The sequence below is a fragment of the Orycteropus afer genome, unplaced genomic scaffold (genome assembly GCF_000298275.1).
Source record: "Orycteropus afer afer isolate SDZICR_OR568_19922 unplaced genomic scaffold, OryAfe1.0 scaffold00246, whole genome shotgun sequence".
Lineage (NCBI taxonomy): Eukaryota > Metazoa > Chordata > Mammalia > Tubulidentata > Orycteropodidae > Orycteropus > Orycteropus afer.
Window position 1 is genome coordinate 4,025,376 of NW_006921833.1, and position 17,758 is coordinate 4,043,133.

Genomic DNA, 17,758 nt, shown 5'->3' on the forward strand with positions numbered 1-17,758 from the left:
GGGTTTGAACCGCCAGCCGTCTGGTTAGCAGGCAAGTGTCTTAGCCACTATGCTACCAGAGCTCCCCCTGCTTTCTTGGTTTAACCTAAGAAGGAGCCTTTGGCCCACTTATTAGACTAGAGAGTACGTACAGGCCTTCCCTCTTCAGTTTGTTTGTAGTCACCTTCTTCTTCCAAATAGATCTTAGGGAACTTTATTTAATATCCACTGTGGCCTCTTCCCTAGGAGTTGACTCAAACTTCTATAAAGTGTGCTTGGAAAAGCATGGTTTGCCATGGTGGTAAGTAACATCAGAGGCCAGAAGTATTGCTATGCAAACTTACCTGTTACAAATTGTTTATTAGAAATGTTTTTGCTATATACCATAACAGCATTTTGGCCCTTCCCAGTGATACTTCTCAAAGGATGGTGAAATCTTAAAAATGGCCCACCCAACAAGAAAGCAAACTGTGGATAGAAATACCACTGATGGTATTTCTGCTAAAGGATCCTGTCTGTTAGGGAGGGGAGGTAACTGAGGGTTGGCAAAGCAACAGAGACCCCATGGCAAGTTGTCAGTGATTTAGAAGGAATGAAATGGTGTTTTCTGCCTCCCTCATTGAAGTGTGATCTGCTTCCAAGGACAAAAACCTCAGGTGAGAGGACAGAGACATCATCTCTTTGTTTGCACTGGGCAGCATCCCCCACCTGCAACAGGCCATAGAGAAGGAGAAAGCCTGATGTGATATTTGAGTATCATGTTTCCCCCACTCCCATAGGCTGTCATCTTTACAAGAGCAGATGGCCAGGTCTTTTCTTCTGCAGAGCTGCTGGTGGGTTTGAGTTTCTGACCTTTCAGTTAGTAAGCCAAGAGCTTAACCATTGCACCACCAGGGCCCTGTGTAAATTTCAAGAACAAATGCATAATGACCAAATGGTCTTTTGCTTCTCCATCATCTATCAATTTTCTAACCTGGAAGAAATGTAAGAAATTGACCTATCCCTTACCCCTTGGCTAGAAAAACAGAGAAACATCAATGGGAGGAGAATTGTTCAGAACACAGGTTGTATTTCAAGCTCTTAAACCATTTCAATAGGGAGATTTGCTCCTCATGAGTGTCTCAGAGACCTCAGATGCACTGCTTGTCAAGGGCCTGGCTCCTAAACGCTCCCTGACCAAAGTTCCAGACTTACCGGCTGCATTGTGCTGGTGATACTGGATCAGTTCAGGGATTGATTGGAAGACATGTCTTTCAGCCACGTAGCACTGCCCTGAGTCTGTCTTTTTAATCTGATAATGTTTAATGGTAGCCTCAGTACTTCTACAATCAATAAAATGTTAATTAGCAGATAGCAAAAGATCATTAAGCAACACAACTCCACCTCTAAAACTCTCATCCTAGCAAAACCATGCACTGGAGAGCAAATTGATTAAATTAAACAGGTGTCTTATCATCCCAGGAAAATTCCCCAGTTATCTTATTGGGGCTTCAGATTCAAACATAACCAGTCAAAGTTGTCTAGATGCCAAGTCCTGTGTCCAAAATATTAGAGCTCAAAATGGATAGTTACTAAGTATTATAGAATATTAAATATAGGTTAAATGAATGAACAAAGGCACTGTGAAATAGTGGAGATATGAAATAAGGAAGGAAAGAAAGGCAATATAGGGTATATAAAAACCACCATGCTTCTGCCAATGTGTGCTACTGCGATGGGTTGTGTATTGCTAAGATGCTGGAAGCTATGGTACCAATATTTCAAATTTCACCAGGGTCACCCATGGCGGATAGGTTTTAGTGGTTCTTCTAGACTAAGACAAACTAGAAAGAAAGGCCTGGTGATCTACCTCTGAAAATAGGCCAGTGAAAACCCTATGGATCACAATAGAATTCAGTGCTAGAAGGTGAGCTCCCTAGATTGGAAGGCACTCAAAATACAGTGTCTGAAGCAACGGACTCGAGCACACCCACAGTCATGAAATGCACAGGACATGGCAACATTGCTTTCAGTTATACATAAAGTTACCATGAGTCAAAGGAGTTTGATAGCAACTAACAATAATAAGCACCTTATGGACAACTGGGCTTCAATCCCTCTAAGAAATTTTGAGAGATTGTGTGGAACACATCCCAGAATTGACCCACTGAAGCATAAAGAAGGTGATATGTTTATCCACCAACTTCCATTCCCCACTGATGAGCATCACTCCTGGAATGTTAACTCTCAAGAAATTCTAGCCTCACCATGGGACCAATGAGCTCCCATACCCTGAGAACATCCTGGAAACTCTGGAGATAGGAGAAGACTATGAAGGTAAATCCCAGGGCAGACCAAGAATATGGAAAAGGTACCAACAGTGTCTGCTACAGCTAGCCTAACCCTCTCATTTGATGTATGAGAAAAGGGAGGCAAAGAGAGTTTGGGAAACGTATCCAATGTCACAGAGCTTATTAGGGATAAAACATGAACTAGTTAGGTGTCCTGTGTTTCAGGCAAAAAATGTTCTCCCTATGCTAGGCTGTCACTTGTGTATTCTATGTGATGGTATCGCCATAAAAAAAGATTATCCCAGTAATTGCTATTTCTAAAGTAACCAAAATCACAATTGCTTACCTTCCAGCTTTTACAAACACAGAAATTGTGTAAGATCCCAAATGTCTTGAATCTCTGACAATAAATGCACCTTCTTTAGACTGTAAAATAATTCATTCATTGTACAAGTTTATTCCTTTTTAGAAAGAAGAACCAACTCAATAATGAAAAACAAAGCCATGTTGACTTACTATAAAACATTTAACTTATTTTTATTTGTACTCACCATCTTTTCTCTTTTATGGATTTAGAATTCATATCTATATAAAAATTTATAATGTATGAGTATATGAAACCCTAATTTTTCTTTAAACATTCTGTATTTGACAGCCTTGTACTCTACCACTTGGCTATTTTTGCGATGTTAATCTGGATTAGAAATAAAAATAGATGACAGATAGAAAGAACTCAGACTGACAGAGTCATACTTTGAAAGACGAGAAACAATGTGACAGGTCAGAAGAAGGGAGAGAAAATATATCTGGAAAAGCAGAGAGTGGGCAAAGAGATGCATGAAAGGATGGTATAGTAGTTAAGTTTGTGTGTCAACTCGGCTTGGCCTGGTTAAGTGGCTGGGAAGCTGGATGTAGTATTCCCCATGATGAGACTAGTAATCAACTCCATGGTAGAATCTACTGTGAGCAGCCTTAGGGATGTGGTCTGTTTCCTGGATATAAAAAGAAGCCTTGGGGAACAGTGTCTAGCTTATGGCACGCTTGAACCCTGAATGTAGCTGCCATGCTCTGCCCATCTTGGGACTTTCAATGGACTTGAATTAATGGCCTGCTGTGTGGTTTGGTAACATGGGGACTGTGACATTTTATTTGTCAACCTTGGGGTTGTCAGCCTCAGCAGCTAGCAGCTGTCGGAGTGAAGAAAAGCTTCTAGCTTCAGTGGGCCAGGAGCAGGAGGCAGAGCTGAAGCCCAAGGCTGAGGGGCTTTCACCCAGCTCTTAGAGCCTGGCCCTTTGAACTTGGACTTAAAGCCTCCAAACGGTAAGAGAATAAACTCCTGTTTGTTCAAGCATCCCATTTGTGGTATATTCTTGTGAGAGTGGCACTAGGTAACCAAAACAGATGGAGAGAACAGATTTTGGGGAATTTGGAGAGAAAAGCTAAGGGGGCCATTTTAGTTGCAGTCAGGATATGGGAGAAGTGAAAAGAGAATTGTGGGGAAAGAATATTATAATAAGTTTTATATTAGGTTATGAAATGGATCTCCTTTGACAGTCTTTGGGAGACTCCAATGAAACTCTGATTTGTGTTTTAATTAATCTTGAAAGCTAGACTGCTTTGTTTTGTTTGTTTGATATTGTGAAAAGTTTCAGCTTTACTGAATATGCTTGAATCTTGTCAAGTCCATGAAAATACATAGGTGCCAAGTGCTGATAAGTTGCTGATAAGTTACCAAAGGACTGCACAGTCTAATCACCATGGTCTGACTCTCAAGGTGAACGTAACACAATAAGCTGAGTCTCAAACTTTAATTGAGATCTTAATGCTACATATTGTAAAGGACACAAGATGAAAAAATAAAAAACTCTTTTAACAAAGTTCTGTATATGGTGCATTCGTATATAATATATAGGTAGATAAATATATATCGCATACATAAAATAAAGTGGTATATAAAGTCAATTTCTCTAATAAAGTTTCAAAGTGGAAAGAATACAAACAAGATTATCTAGGCACAAGACAATAAAACTAGAAACTAAGAAAAAATCCAAGAATAAAGAACCCCTACAACCAGTACATTTTAAAATTCTCTTTTAAATCTAGGAAATTCAAATAAAAATGCAAAATATCTAGACAATAATAAGAAAACACTATTTATCAGGACCTCTGCTACACAATTCAAGCAGTATTCAGAAATAAATGCAGCCTTATTATTTTAGTAAACTAAAAGGAAAACAAGAGCATCCAACTCAATAAGTTAAGAACTTTAGAATAAACTCAAGTAGAAGAAATTAATAAAGTAGAAAAGAAAGTAATAAATCATGAATCATAAAAGCAAAAATACAATTCAACAAGTAATTAAGTTAAAAATCTGATTGTTTGTCGAGGAAACAATAAACAGATTAACTGTTAACTAACTTAAGAAATAAAAGGGAAAAATCTATCAAAAATAATAAATCATAAGGGAAAATAATCAAAGAGCCCCCCAAATTAAAATAATTCTCTCGACTGTACAAATAAATTTGAAAACTTGAATGAAATGGATGATTAAGTAAATATAAAATTTTCCAAATTGATTCCAGAAACTAGAAATCTTAATTGTGTCTGTGAACAGAAAAGTGAGTAAGACTTCTTAGAAAGCTACAAAAAGCAGCACCCTCACAGTTACACGTTATGATTCTACTAAATCTTAAGGGAAATAAAATAATATCCAGATTAATTAACTATTCCAGAGCAAATGAAAAGAAAAAACTTATAATTTTTTTTAATATAAAATGAGCGTAACATCAATACCATTTATTACATAGACACACACACACACACACTTCAGTTGAATCAAGGAACCAAATGCGAAAAGTTTATCTTTAAAACATTTAGAGGAAAATATAAAATACCTTTATTATTTTGAGAGAGAGGAATTTCTGACACTAAACTAAAAATGTACAGATCATAAAGGAAAATATTGAGAAATTAAATTTGACTGCTAACCAGAAGACTGGAGGTTCAAACCCACCAACCACTCCTTGGAAGGAAGGTTGGGCAATCTTCTTCCGTAGAAATACCACCTCCAAAACGCAAGGAGGGATGGCTATGAGTCGGATCCAACTCAATGGCAGTGAGTTTGCTTTGGTAACATTTAAAAATTTATGTAAGAAAAGAAAACAATAAAAATTTTTCAAAAGCCACAAAATGGGAGAATATATTTACAACACATACTAACAAATAATTGGTGTGCAGAATATATTTTTAATGCATAAAAACAAATTACAAGCATAATCACTTTATTTAAAAAAATAAGCAAAAGAAAATTAACTAGTAAGTCACAGAAAAGGATCCAATTGTCCAACAGATATATGAAAAGATGCTCAAGCTCACTGGGCATTAAGGAACTGTGCATTTAAAAAAATAAGTACCATTTCACAACTGCTGAATTGGGAGGAAAAAAAATGTGTGAAGCTGTGGGCACAAATGAAGGGAATCAATTTATTTTATTCTCTAGTCCCTGTAAGAATATAAATTAGTACAATCACTTTAAATCTTGATATGGAAATATACAGTAATGTCCAAGTCCTTGGATGGTGTAGTTAAGAGCACAGCTGCCAAGTGAATGTTTGCAGGTTTGAGTCCACCCAGAGGTGCCTTGGAAGAAAGGCCTGGTCATCTACTTCTGAAAAATCAACCACTGAAAACTCTACAGAGCACAGTTCTACTCTAATGTACATGGAGTCACTGTGAGTTGGAATCCACAGCAACTGGTAATAATGTTAAATATGTGCATAGCAAATAATCCTACTTCTGAATATAACCTAAAGAAACCCTCAGTCTTGTGTGCAAAATAGCATTTACAAGAAGTTCATTGCAGCTCTGCTTGTAATAGTAACAAGCTAGAAACAATTAAAATGTTTATCAATAGCAAAACCAAAACCAAATGCACTGCCGTGGAGTCAGATCCAACTCATAATGACCCCTTCTTGGGTTTCTGAGGCGGTATATCACTACGGAAATAGATTGCCCAACCTTCCTTCTGAGAAGTGGCTGGTGGGTTTGAACTGCCAGCCTTCTGGTTAGCAGTCAAATGCCTTAGGCATTACGCCACCAGAGCTCCCATCAATAGCAAGATGGATGCAATTATGTATATTCATTCAATGAAATACTTCAAAGAGTCAAAAGAATGTATCTGATCTATATGTAGTTATGTGGGTGAATTCTGAAAATATAATGTTTTTAAAAATTGACCTATATATGATCTCCTTTATGTCAAATCACAAAACTACACTATAGATATGATAAAATTCTGAACACATCCTTCTCATTGCAATTCCCTCTGGGAAGCAATGGAGGACAGATAAGATTAGGGGGTAGACTTGAACTGTATCCGTAATATTTGCTTTACAAATTGTGATAGCCAAATTTTAACATTTGTTCTGTCTGTATTGTGAGCATGTGGGGGGTTTTAGTCTCAATAGTCTCTATTCCTCATCTGAGTCAGGAGATCTGATCCTTGCTTTATTCTGGCGTCCTTTCAGACACAGACATCCTGATGCTGAACTGGCTCAGCCCAGTGATTTTGGCCTGTGACCCACTTGCTTCCTGTGCACCTACTCCTGGGCTTTCCTTCCTGGGCTCAGCCTACCTGTCATAATATCTTATTTATCCATGCTGGACTGACCAATATCACTTCACAGACAGTGAAGTGAAGCCAGGCCTGCCCTCCAGTCTCCATCCCCACCATCACCTGAGACTGGAGATGTCCTTCATCCTCTCTTTCCATTGTCTGCTATTAACTGGGCCTTCCTTGTGTCCTCGGCCATTACTGTCATTGGGTTTTTAGTTACGGAACTAACCTTTCACATTCACATTTTTAGATTTCCTCAATATCAGACAGATATCTCTTACCTAATTTCTAGTTTTGACTCTACATTTACCCACAGTTAATATTTACCGTCAGTTGGAAACTTAAACTATGTGCAGTTTTGTTTTGACATAAATGAGCAGTTTTGATCTGAGTAGGATATTTTGGCTACTCCATTCTTCCCTTTGTTCCCAAAGAACAAAGAAAGTACACCACCCTGTATTTTGATGTATTTGTGATTTTATTGAACCTAAGCTAAGCTCATGGGGATAGAATGGCACATTTCTTGCAAAGATTATGTGGGTGACAATACAGACTCAACCAGAAATGTATACTTTGCAATGAATGAAGGAATCTCAATGATTTAGAGTTGAAATCATTTCAGATGAAACACATTTCTGAAATTATGATGAAATCAATGGAAAATATGATCTGATACAAATACATCTGATTTACAGCTTTTCAGAAAATGTATAACCGACATGAAGTTGTGATAATATTGTAGAAGCAAAAACAACAGGATATAATAAATATTTTTGGTTGGTTAAAAATCTTTACAATGTACCTCTTTCAGAAATTTTGAATATATTAATAGATTTAGTCATGAATTAACTGAATTACCTCTTGTCTCAGTAGACGTTCTGCCTGATTTCTGGTAATGTTTTTATGGTACCACCTGTGAAAGCAATACAAAAAGATTTTAAATTTTGTAACTCATTTTTTTCAGGGGAAAAAAAAAGCTTACTTCATTTTTAACAACTTACTCTTGAAATGATTTTAGAACATTGTTTTTCACTCAGACAATAATGCTTAATTATGTGTTAATTATTTTATCTAATAATTTTATTAGTTTCAAACCAATATCAAGTTTGTTCTCTATATCTCAGTTCAACTTTCTTACACACATTTAGTATATCATTTTGGAATGATTTAATCTCCTGCACATATCCATGAAATTTACGTGGTTATGAAATCATCATCTTCAGCAAACACTTCACTGAGCTTCAGCAGATAAACTAATAAATAGCCATTTTTCTCTCTCAGGAACTTCCCATTTGTTTGCTTTCATATATACTATGTTATACGTCACAAAATTAAAACACGGTAATGTATTTGATCCTCCTAAGTATGTTAACTCCTGGTAGAGTTAGGACTTCAGTAGAGCAAATAGAGCAACCGAAAAATGACCTTGAACCAAACAGCCTCTCTTGCTTCATCTTTCACACAGTCGTTAAACTCCCCCTACCATGGAATTATTTCCTTCCCGAAACTCACCAAGCTCTTTCTTGCCTCCCTCAGACCATGTCATTTTCTCTGCCTGAAACATGTCATTAAATGACTTGAGAACATCAGAAAGGTCTCTAGGTAGCACAGATGGTCTGCACTTGGCTTGTAGCCCAAAGGTTGCCTGTTCAAATTCACCCAGCAGTACAGTTAAAGATGGCAGTCTGGTGGACTATGTTCCCTAAAAATTACAGCTAGTCCCACCTGGAGCCTACCGAGTCCCCACAAATGAACACATACACAAATAAATGCCTCAAAAATGACTTTAGAATATCAGAGCTACACATAGTGAACCTAATTAAATAAATGTTATAATTTGAGCATATAGCTTGATATGACGATACCTAATCAGTAAGTGAGGAGGAGCTCTGGTAGCATAGTGCCTAAGGCACTAGACTGCTAACCAGAAGGCTGGCGGTTCAAACCCACCAGCCACTGATCGGAAGGAAGGTTGGGCATTCCTACTTCCGTAGTGATACTGCCTCGGAAACCCAAGGAGGGGTCGCTATGAGTCGGGGCCGACTCGATGGCAAATAACAACAACAATCAGTAAGTGGGGAGCGCTGGTGGCGTAGTGCCTAAGGCATTTTGACTGCTAACCAGAAGGCTGGTGATTCAAACCCACCAGCACTCCCCAGAAGGAAGACTGAGCAATCTACTTCTGTAGAGATGTTGTTGTTGTTATGTGCCATCGAGTCAGACCCAACTCACAGCGACCCCTCCTTGGGTTTCCGAGGCAGTATCACTACGGAAGTAGATTGCCCAACCTTCCTTCCGAGGAGTGGCTGGTGGGTTTGAACCGCCAGCCTTCTGGTTAGCAGTCAAATGCCTTAGGCGCCTTGAAAACCCAAGGAGGGGGTCGCTATGAGTCGGAATGGACTCCAGGACAGTGAGTTTGGGTGTTTTTTTTTTTTTTTTTTTAATCAGTAAGTAAATGTACCAGTTAGAGAAAAGTGATAAGAGTCAAAAAGAAGTTAAAAAAAAAACAAACAAAGAAAGAAAAACTTTCATTTGAAAACAATATATAAAAGAAGTTAATCTACTATTATCAGAAATACTATTTTTGTGGACAGTGGAAGGAAGAAGATATATGTAGCCATGTATTGACTCACAGGGCGTGGGGCAGATGGTCGCTAAAATAAACTCTTCTGTTTGAAACTGCATGCACTGTTCCACCCATCGCATCATTTAGACTTCCCTTTGCCTCCCATAGCAGAAAGTTTCTGCTAAATCAGAGGGTTCAGCTGTTAAAATACTCATACTCTCAAACTGAAAAGGAACATGAAATAGATGAACCACAGAGAATGTTTAAATAGAGGAAATGTGGTGATTCTAGACAAAGTAATTTGTCAACACTAGTGGAAACAAGAGCAACTGTAATGTTAAACTGAGCACCATTCAGTATTTTTATGAGTATTTATGCTGGAGAAGGGAATTTTAAGATGTCTAAGACCTCTTCTAGAAAGGAGAAATTCTTTCCAAATAAATGATATAGTGTTAAAGACACAGGAGCCAGCTTAAAGGGGCTCCCACAGGCTAAATTGTGAAATTTTGGGTATTTAAAAGGAGAAAAATTATAACTCACTAAAATAAATTGTTTGAAGTGCATTGTTGTTGTTAGGTGCCATTGAGTTGGCTCCGACCCATTGCGACCCTATGTGCAACCGAACAAAACACTGTCCAGTCCTGCGCCAGCCATACAATCCTTGCTATGCCTAAACCCATAGTTGCAGCCACTGCGTCAATCCATCTCGTTGAGGCCCTTCCCCTTTTTTCTTGACCCTCAGCTTTACCAAGCACGATATCCTTCTTCAGGGAGTGATCCCTTCTGACAGTATTACCAAAGTTGGTGAGACAAAGTCTGGCCATTCTTGTTTCCAAGGAGCATTCTGGCTGCACATTTTCTAGGATAGATTTGTTAGTTCTTGTGGCAGTCCGTGATACTTTCAGTATTCTTTGCCAACACCACAACTCAAAAGCATCAACTCTTCTTTGATCTTCCTTATTCATTGTCCAGCTTTCACATGCATATAAGGCTATGGAAAATACCATGACTTGGGTTAGATGCGCCTTAGTCTTCAAAGAGACATCTTTACTCTTCAGCACTTGAAAGACGTCTTTTGCAGCAAATTTGCCCAGTGGAGTACGTCATCTGATTTCTGGCCTGCTGCTTCCATGGGTGTTGATTGTCGAACCAATTAATAGGAAATCTTTGACAACTTCAATCTTTTTTCCATTTATCATGATGCTGCTTATTGATCCAGTTGTGAGGATTTTTGTTTTCTTTATGTTGAGATGTAATCCATACTGCAGACTATAGCCTTCAATCTTCATCAGTAAGTGCTTAAAGTAATCTTCACTTTCAGCAAGCAAAGTTGTTTCATCTGCATATCACAGGTTGTTAATGAATCTTCCTCCAATCTTCATGCCATGTTCTTCTTCATATAGTCCAGCTTCTTGGATTATTTGCATACAAATTGAACAAGTATGGTGAAAGGATACAACCCTGACACACTCCCTTTCTGATTTTAAAACATGAAGTACCCTCTTGCTCTGTTTGAACAACAGCCTATAAAAGGTTCCTCATGAGCAAAAGTAAGTGCTCTGGAATTCCCATTTTTCTCATTGTTATCCATAATTTTTTATGATCTACACAGGTGCATGCTTTTACTTGTCAATAAAACACAAATAAACATCTTCTTGGTATTCTTTACTTTCAGCCAAGATCGATCTGACATCAGCAGTAATATCCTTCATTCCACATCCTCTTCTGAATCTAGTTTGCATTTCTGGAAGTTTCCTGTCAATATATTGCTGCAACCATTTAAAAATTATCTTCAGCAAGATTTTACTTGTATGTGATATTAAAGATATTCAATAATTTCCACATTCTGTGGGGTCACCTTTCTTTGGAATGCATACAAATATGGATTTCTTCCAGTCAGTTGGCCAGATAGCTGTCTTCCAAATTTCTTGGCATAACTGAATGAGTGCCTCCAGTGCAGTAGCCATGCATAATGTTACTCAACTAATGACACTCAAAAGGAAATTTTAACATGCATTGTAATTTTTTTAAATATTGTTTTTTTTTTACCTGTTATCATGTTGGTGTTAATTTTGTTGCTTTGTCTTCTTTATTTATTTATTTATTTTTCCAGTTACAGTGGAATTGACCTCGACTCATGGCCACCTCAAGTGTGTCAGAGTAGAATTGTGCTCCATAGGGTTCTCAATTGCTGATTTTTCAGAAGTAGGTTTCCAGGCCTTTCTTCTAAGGCTTCCTTGGGTGGACTTGAACCATTTGGTTAAAGCTGAGCATGTTAACCATTTGCAAAACCCAGGAACTCCTCATTTATTATATAAGGAGCTCTGGTGGTGTACTGCCTAATGCATTTGACTGCTAACCAGAAGTAAGTATGTTAATGTACTCAAATATACATTAAAAAAAATCCATTTATGGATAGATACCACTAGAATGACCCCAAATTAGTAACCAATGAGCCAGATAGAAGTATGTAATAAATTCAGGAGCCAATGGGATGACCTTAAAATAATGCAGAAGTCCCTCAGGCAGTAAAAAGATTTGTTGTTGTTGTTATGTGCCGTCGAGTCGGCCCCGACTCATAGCGACCCCTCCTTGGGTTTTCAAGGCAGTATCACTACAGAAGTAGGCTTGCCCAACCTTCCTTCCGAGGAGTGGCTGGGTGCCAGCCGTCTGGTTAGCAGGCAAGTGACTTAGCCACTATGCTACCAGAGCTCCTTATTTAGGGGGGCTTGATATTTCAGATTTTATCTGTTTAAAATAGATGGTAAAAGAAGAATTTAAAAATAGATTAAAGCAGTAAATTTTATACCTATTGTTGTTGGGTGTTATTGAGTCAATTCCAACTCATAGCAACCCCAATTTTTATGACTAAACAAAACTAATAGCACATGAAGGACATGGCACACAGTAATTAGAGGTGGGAAACTCCTATTGATATATTATATACATATTTCATCATGCCCAGCTGTGGCAAAGTAGAAATACCTTGTATATATGTAAGCCTCAGGTCCCATGTCTCAATTTCAGAATCGTTATCAATAAGTAACAGTATTATGGTCTTGCATTTTTTTACCTAGGAGTCCCATTAGATCTGAGAAGGTAAACCTCCTTCCCTTAGGACGTGACTTTCTAATCCCTGAGAAAAGTAAGGATACAGTGTAGAGATAATGAGATAAGCTCATACTTCTGTAACACTCAAGGTAACCAACATGTTTGGTATTTTAAATACCTATAATATTAAGAGAATCTAGCATGTTCAATGTTTACTTCTGACTTAAAATGCATAATTAATTTTAAACTGATTTAAAGTTGAAGAGAATTTGATTAATTTTTTAAATGAAATGGGATATTTAAAAGAACTTGACTTGCCACATGTATAAGTTTAATTGCATAGATTTCCAGTGTTATTTAGAGACTTAGGCAAGTCTTGTTATAATTGTAAATTTGTCCTGTCAGGCATTCAAAGTACTTAAAAATGAAATTGAATTTATTCATTTTATTAATGCAAGTTAAAATGGTTCAGGAAATTTAATTAACTGAGCTTATAAATTAGGACTAATTATTTAGGATATTTAGTATGTTGAGTTTGAACTAAGGTGATTGTTATTTTAATATATTTATAAGTAGTAGATCAAGATTTACAAGTTGCGTTGGAAAGCTTAATAAAATGAAAACCAGGTTTTTTCATTCTAGTGTTGCTAATTTGGATATTAATTTTAAACCAAAGTGGCCATAAATGTTTCTCTATACAAAGGTTCTCTCGAGACACCAGAAGCTCACACTGACCCAGTGTTCTTTCCCCTACTCCCCCTCCCTGCCAGCTCCCTCCTACCATGTTCAGGCCTCAAGTCACTTCTCCAGGAAGGTCTTTACCAACCCACCATCCCTCATCTAAATTACCTCCCCTCAGCAAACTCACGAAGACTTCTTAGCCAGAACCAAACACCTCGAGGGAGTGTGTCACTGGGCCTGCAGGCTCAGGACCATAGCAGTGGGGAAGATCAAGATTAATATTGGCATAACATAGTCCAGAAAGGCATTGTTCTGCATCCTACTTTGGTGAGTAACAGCTGAGGTCTTAAAAGCTTGCAAGCAGCCATCTAAGGTGCAACGATTGGTCTCTTCTCATCCAGAGCAAAGAGGAAATGAAGAAAATCAAAGACACATGGAAACAATCAGTCCAAGGGACTAGTGGGCCATGTGAAGCTCAGCCTCCATGACCCTGAGACCAGAACTAGTTGATGCCCAGCCACCACTGCCAAACACTCTGAAAGGGATCACATTAGGAGATCCTGGATAGGATGGCAGAAAAATGTGGACTAAAACTCAAAATAACACAAAAGACCAGCTTGCAGGTCTGATAGAGACTGGTGAAATGCCCGAGACTATGACCTGTAGTCACCTATCAAGCCTAGAAAAGAACTCATTCCTTTGGCTCAGCTGTCAGCCAAACTATAGATAGATGCATAGTGCCTAAGGCACTTGACTGCTAACCCACTGCTAACCCACCAGCCAATCCTCAGAAGGAAGTTTGGGCAATCTAGTTCTGTAGTGATACCACCTCGGAAATCCAAGGATGGGTCACTGTGAGTCAGGTCTGACTCGATGGCACAGAACAACAACAACATGAGCTGAACAATAACACCTGGGAGGGATGCACTCCTCAGAACAGTTAACCATAAGAGATCAAAAGGGCAGCACTTCCCCAAGGATAAAACTCAGAAGGCAAGAATGGATACAAAAGAATGACAAAGGGAAATGGTAATCACAGGGAGGAAGTAGAGAGTGTTGTTACATTGCAGGGATTGCAATGAACATCAGAAGTAAAACGGGTATGAACTGTTCAGTAGAAACCCAATTTGCTCTTTAAACTTTCACCCAAATCACCACAAAAAGTTAAAAATTAATTACTTCCCCTCCCCCATGAGTCAGTATCATCAACTCAACAGCAACTGGTTTCCCCACCCCAACTTTTTGTTTCCTCCTGCCTTTTCCTTCATAACACTACAATTTAGAATTATACATTTATTTGTGAATCTGGGATTGTTCAAATATCTGCTTCATGAAACTAAGCTCTATGGAAGCAGGAAATGCTTCTGTTCTAGTGTAAGCATATAATAAATATAGATTGAATAAGTAAAGGGATTTGGGGAGCTGAAGTAACTACGGAATGTAATAAACTGGCACAACCAGGTAAGGAAGGGATCCCTGGTGGTGTAGTGGGTAAGACATGTGGCTGCTAACCCTAAAGTTGGTGGTTCAAAATGACCAGCTGTTCCAAGGGAGGAAGATGAGGCAATCTACTTCCATAAAGATTTACAGTCTTGGAAACCCAATGGCGGTCACTGTAAATTGGAAATGATTCAATGGCAGTGGGTTTAGGTTTTATTTTATTTTATTTTTGTACTAGGTAACTTAAGGAGCTCTGGTGGTGTAGTGGGTAAGGCATTTAGCTGCTAACCAGAAGGTTGGCAATTCAAATTCACCAGCTGCTCCATGGGAGGAAGATGAGACAATCTACTTCTCTAAGGATTTCAACTTTGGAAACCCAATGGTGGTCACTATGAGTCAGAATCAACACTATGGCAGTGGGTTTACTAAGCAAGGTTGGCCAAACTGTAAATGCCTTTTCTGTCAGTTTCCAAGTTTAAGAAAATAATAATAATGTTGAAAACGTATTGAGCATTTACTATGTATTATTGTCTCCATTTTTCAGATAATGCGGAGGTTTAGAAACATTGCCCAGAACCACAGAACTAGTCAGTGATGGTGCCAAGATTTGAACCTGTTTCCCTGATTTCTACGCTCATGCTACAGTATTTAACATAGAGCAGAAATTCCTACAGAGTCATTAGAACATTTCCTAGTACGGTTAGTGATCAATAAATGTTAGTTATTAATAAGGATCATTATTATATTTTAATAAACCTCTTTTAAAAAATTAAATACGAATAAAATTAAAACCATTAGTCTTCGCATAATTGGAAGGACTTTTAAAAAGATGCATAAATCAAGGTCCAAGGAAATGAGATGGATGTTATAACCCCAGAGTATTTTAATTTAAAATGATTGAATATCAACAGTATGAACAAATTGTTACTCCCAGAGTCCAAGATTAATCTAAATTAATAAAAAAAAGGAAAGAAAGAAACATTGGTATGCATCCATGTGGTAGTCATCAAGCACTGTGTTAGATACTCTCACATAAAACAACAACAAAAACCCACCGCCATCAAGTCAATTCTGACTCATAGGGACCTGATAGGACAGAGTAGAATTTCCTCATAGCGTTTCCAAGCCTACAAATCTTTACAGAAGTAGGCTGGTGGGTTCAAACTACTGACCTTTTAGTTAGCAGCCAACTGTTTTAACCACTGCACCACCACAGCTCCTCTGCTCTCACATAGGTCTCTTCAATCTCCCGGAAAATGGAAAATCCATCTGGGGTTGTTGTTTGTTGTTGTTATGTGCTGTTGAGTCAGACCTGACTCATAGCGACCCCTCCTTGGGTTGCCGAGGCAGTATCACTACTGAAGTAGATTGCCCCATCTTCCTTCCGAGGAGTGGCTGGTGGCTTTCAACTGCCAGCCTTCTGGTTAGCAGTCAAGTGCCTTAGGCACTATGCTACCAGAGCTGTCATACTGGGTTAATGATATGGAAAAAAGATCTTATTTTTCTAATTTTTCTTAGCAGTGTATTTCCCTGCATCACTTCCCCTGATCTGGCAATCAAGGAGACCAATTTTTGTTGGGCATCTTCAGCTGGGAAGAGACGTGACAGATCCCCATGAGACAGGCTTGGTTAATAGTAGATGGTTGTGGATCTTTAGCGTTTCCACCTCAGGAGAGGTGGGTGGGTTCAGCCACCCAAGGGATTTCTTTTACTGACTGAAACTAGAATCTTGGGACAGAGCTAAATGACTGAGGTCAACAAAGGGGACATGACATGCTGAATGAGAGAGGGGAGAAGAGAGAAGGGATCGTGTGATGAGGCTAAGGAGAGAGAGTTGGGAGAGAAAACAGAAATATCTAATGGAGAAGTCTAATAAAGTTATGTAGATGTGTCATGAGCATGTGGTCATCTTCTTCCTTCTAATAAAGAACTACATTATTCACCAATTCTTTCAGAATTTGGTTTGTGTTTTGGGAGACATGTGCTGATGAGCCTCCTGATGAGCTTAAATAAGTAGCCAAGGGAACACGATCTCATTCAGTTTTTAGTTACTATCTCACTCTCTAAGAAGTACCTGTCTTAATGCCTTACCATACATCATCTACTGCCACCTACTGGAAGCATATGCTAATTGTAAAGCAATTATCTGTTGGTAGTGGGTTGGGTTTCCGAGGCAGTATCACTATGGAAGTAGATTGCCGCATCTTCCTTCTGAGGAGTGGCTGGTGGGTTTGAACCGCCAGCCTTCTGATTAGCAGTCAAGTGCCTTAGGCACTATGCTACCAGAACTCCTTAAACAACAACAACAACAACAGTGGGTTGGAGGTGGGCAGCCACTCACATGCTCACATTCCCAAAAATCCATTGTTGTTGAGTCAATTCCAACTCATCACTCTCCTATAGGACAGAGTAGAATTGCCCCATAGGATTTCCAAGGTTGTAAATCTTTAAGGAAGCATACAACCACATCTTTCTTTTGTGGGGTAGCTGGGGGTTTTGAATCGTCGACTTTTCAGTTAGCGGCTGAACACTTTAACCACTGTGCCACCAGGGCTCCTTCATGCTCATATAGCAAAACTAAATTTAGAAAAGACATAGAACCAGTCCTGACTCTGCCACTCTTCACCTGTAAATTAATCTCTCAACCTTAGTTTCTCATCTGCAGAATAAGGGGCTAAGTGATTGCTAAAATCTCCATCTTCCAACTCTATAATTGTCAAAAACAAAGAGGTTTCTAAGAGGAACTCCAGTGAACGTGGCGAAGGTTCTAATCCATCCAGTTCTTATCTTGAGCTATTTGTAAAACATATCAAAACATGGGCCAAATATAGTAATATGTGTACATATTCAGTTCTAATTTACCACTCATTGAAAAGTTTATTCTAGTGTTTAAATGGTTCATTTTCTGTTTAGGACATTTAGTAAAACAAATGCCAGATGAGTGTATTTGGTTTCACTATCACCCTGTTTAAAAAAAAAAAAAAAAGTGGCTATAAAAACAAAACAAAGTTTAAGAAGTTTCTGAATCAACCATGATAAGAATCAATGATCTCTTTATCGTTAACGCTGTCAACTGTGTTACTTTCTTTTCCGTTTTTGAACCCAAAACAGTATCTGTACTTATAGCTGCAAAATGTACTGGATTTTCTTAGATTA

At 38.4% G+C, this 17,758-nt stretch overlaps 1 protein-coding gene across 1 annotated transcript in view; it reads right to left on the bottom strand.

The window, feature by feature from the left end:
• Positions 1-17,758, bottom strand: part of TXK (TXK tyrosine kinase) — a 104,741-nt gene that overhangs the window by 74,804 nt on the left and 12,179 nt on the right. The window contains exons 3-6 of the mRNA XM_007949448.1: positions 9,590-9,654; positions 7,723-7,777; positions 2,596-2,675; positions 1,174-1,301 (exon numbers count right to left, since the gene is read on the bottom strand). Coding sequence (XP_007947639.1) covers positions 1,174-1,301; positions 2,596-2,675; positions 7,723-7,777; positions 9,590-9,654 — 328 coding nt within the window. The remainder of the gene's footprint in view (positions 1-1,173; positions 1,302-2,595; positions 2,676-7,722; positions 7,778-9,589; positions 9,655-17,758) is intronic.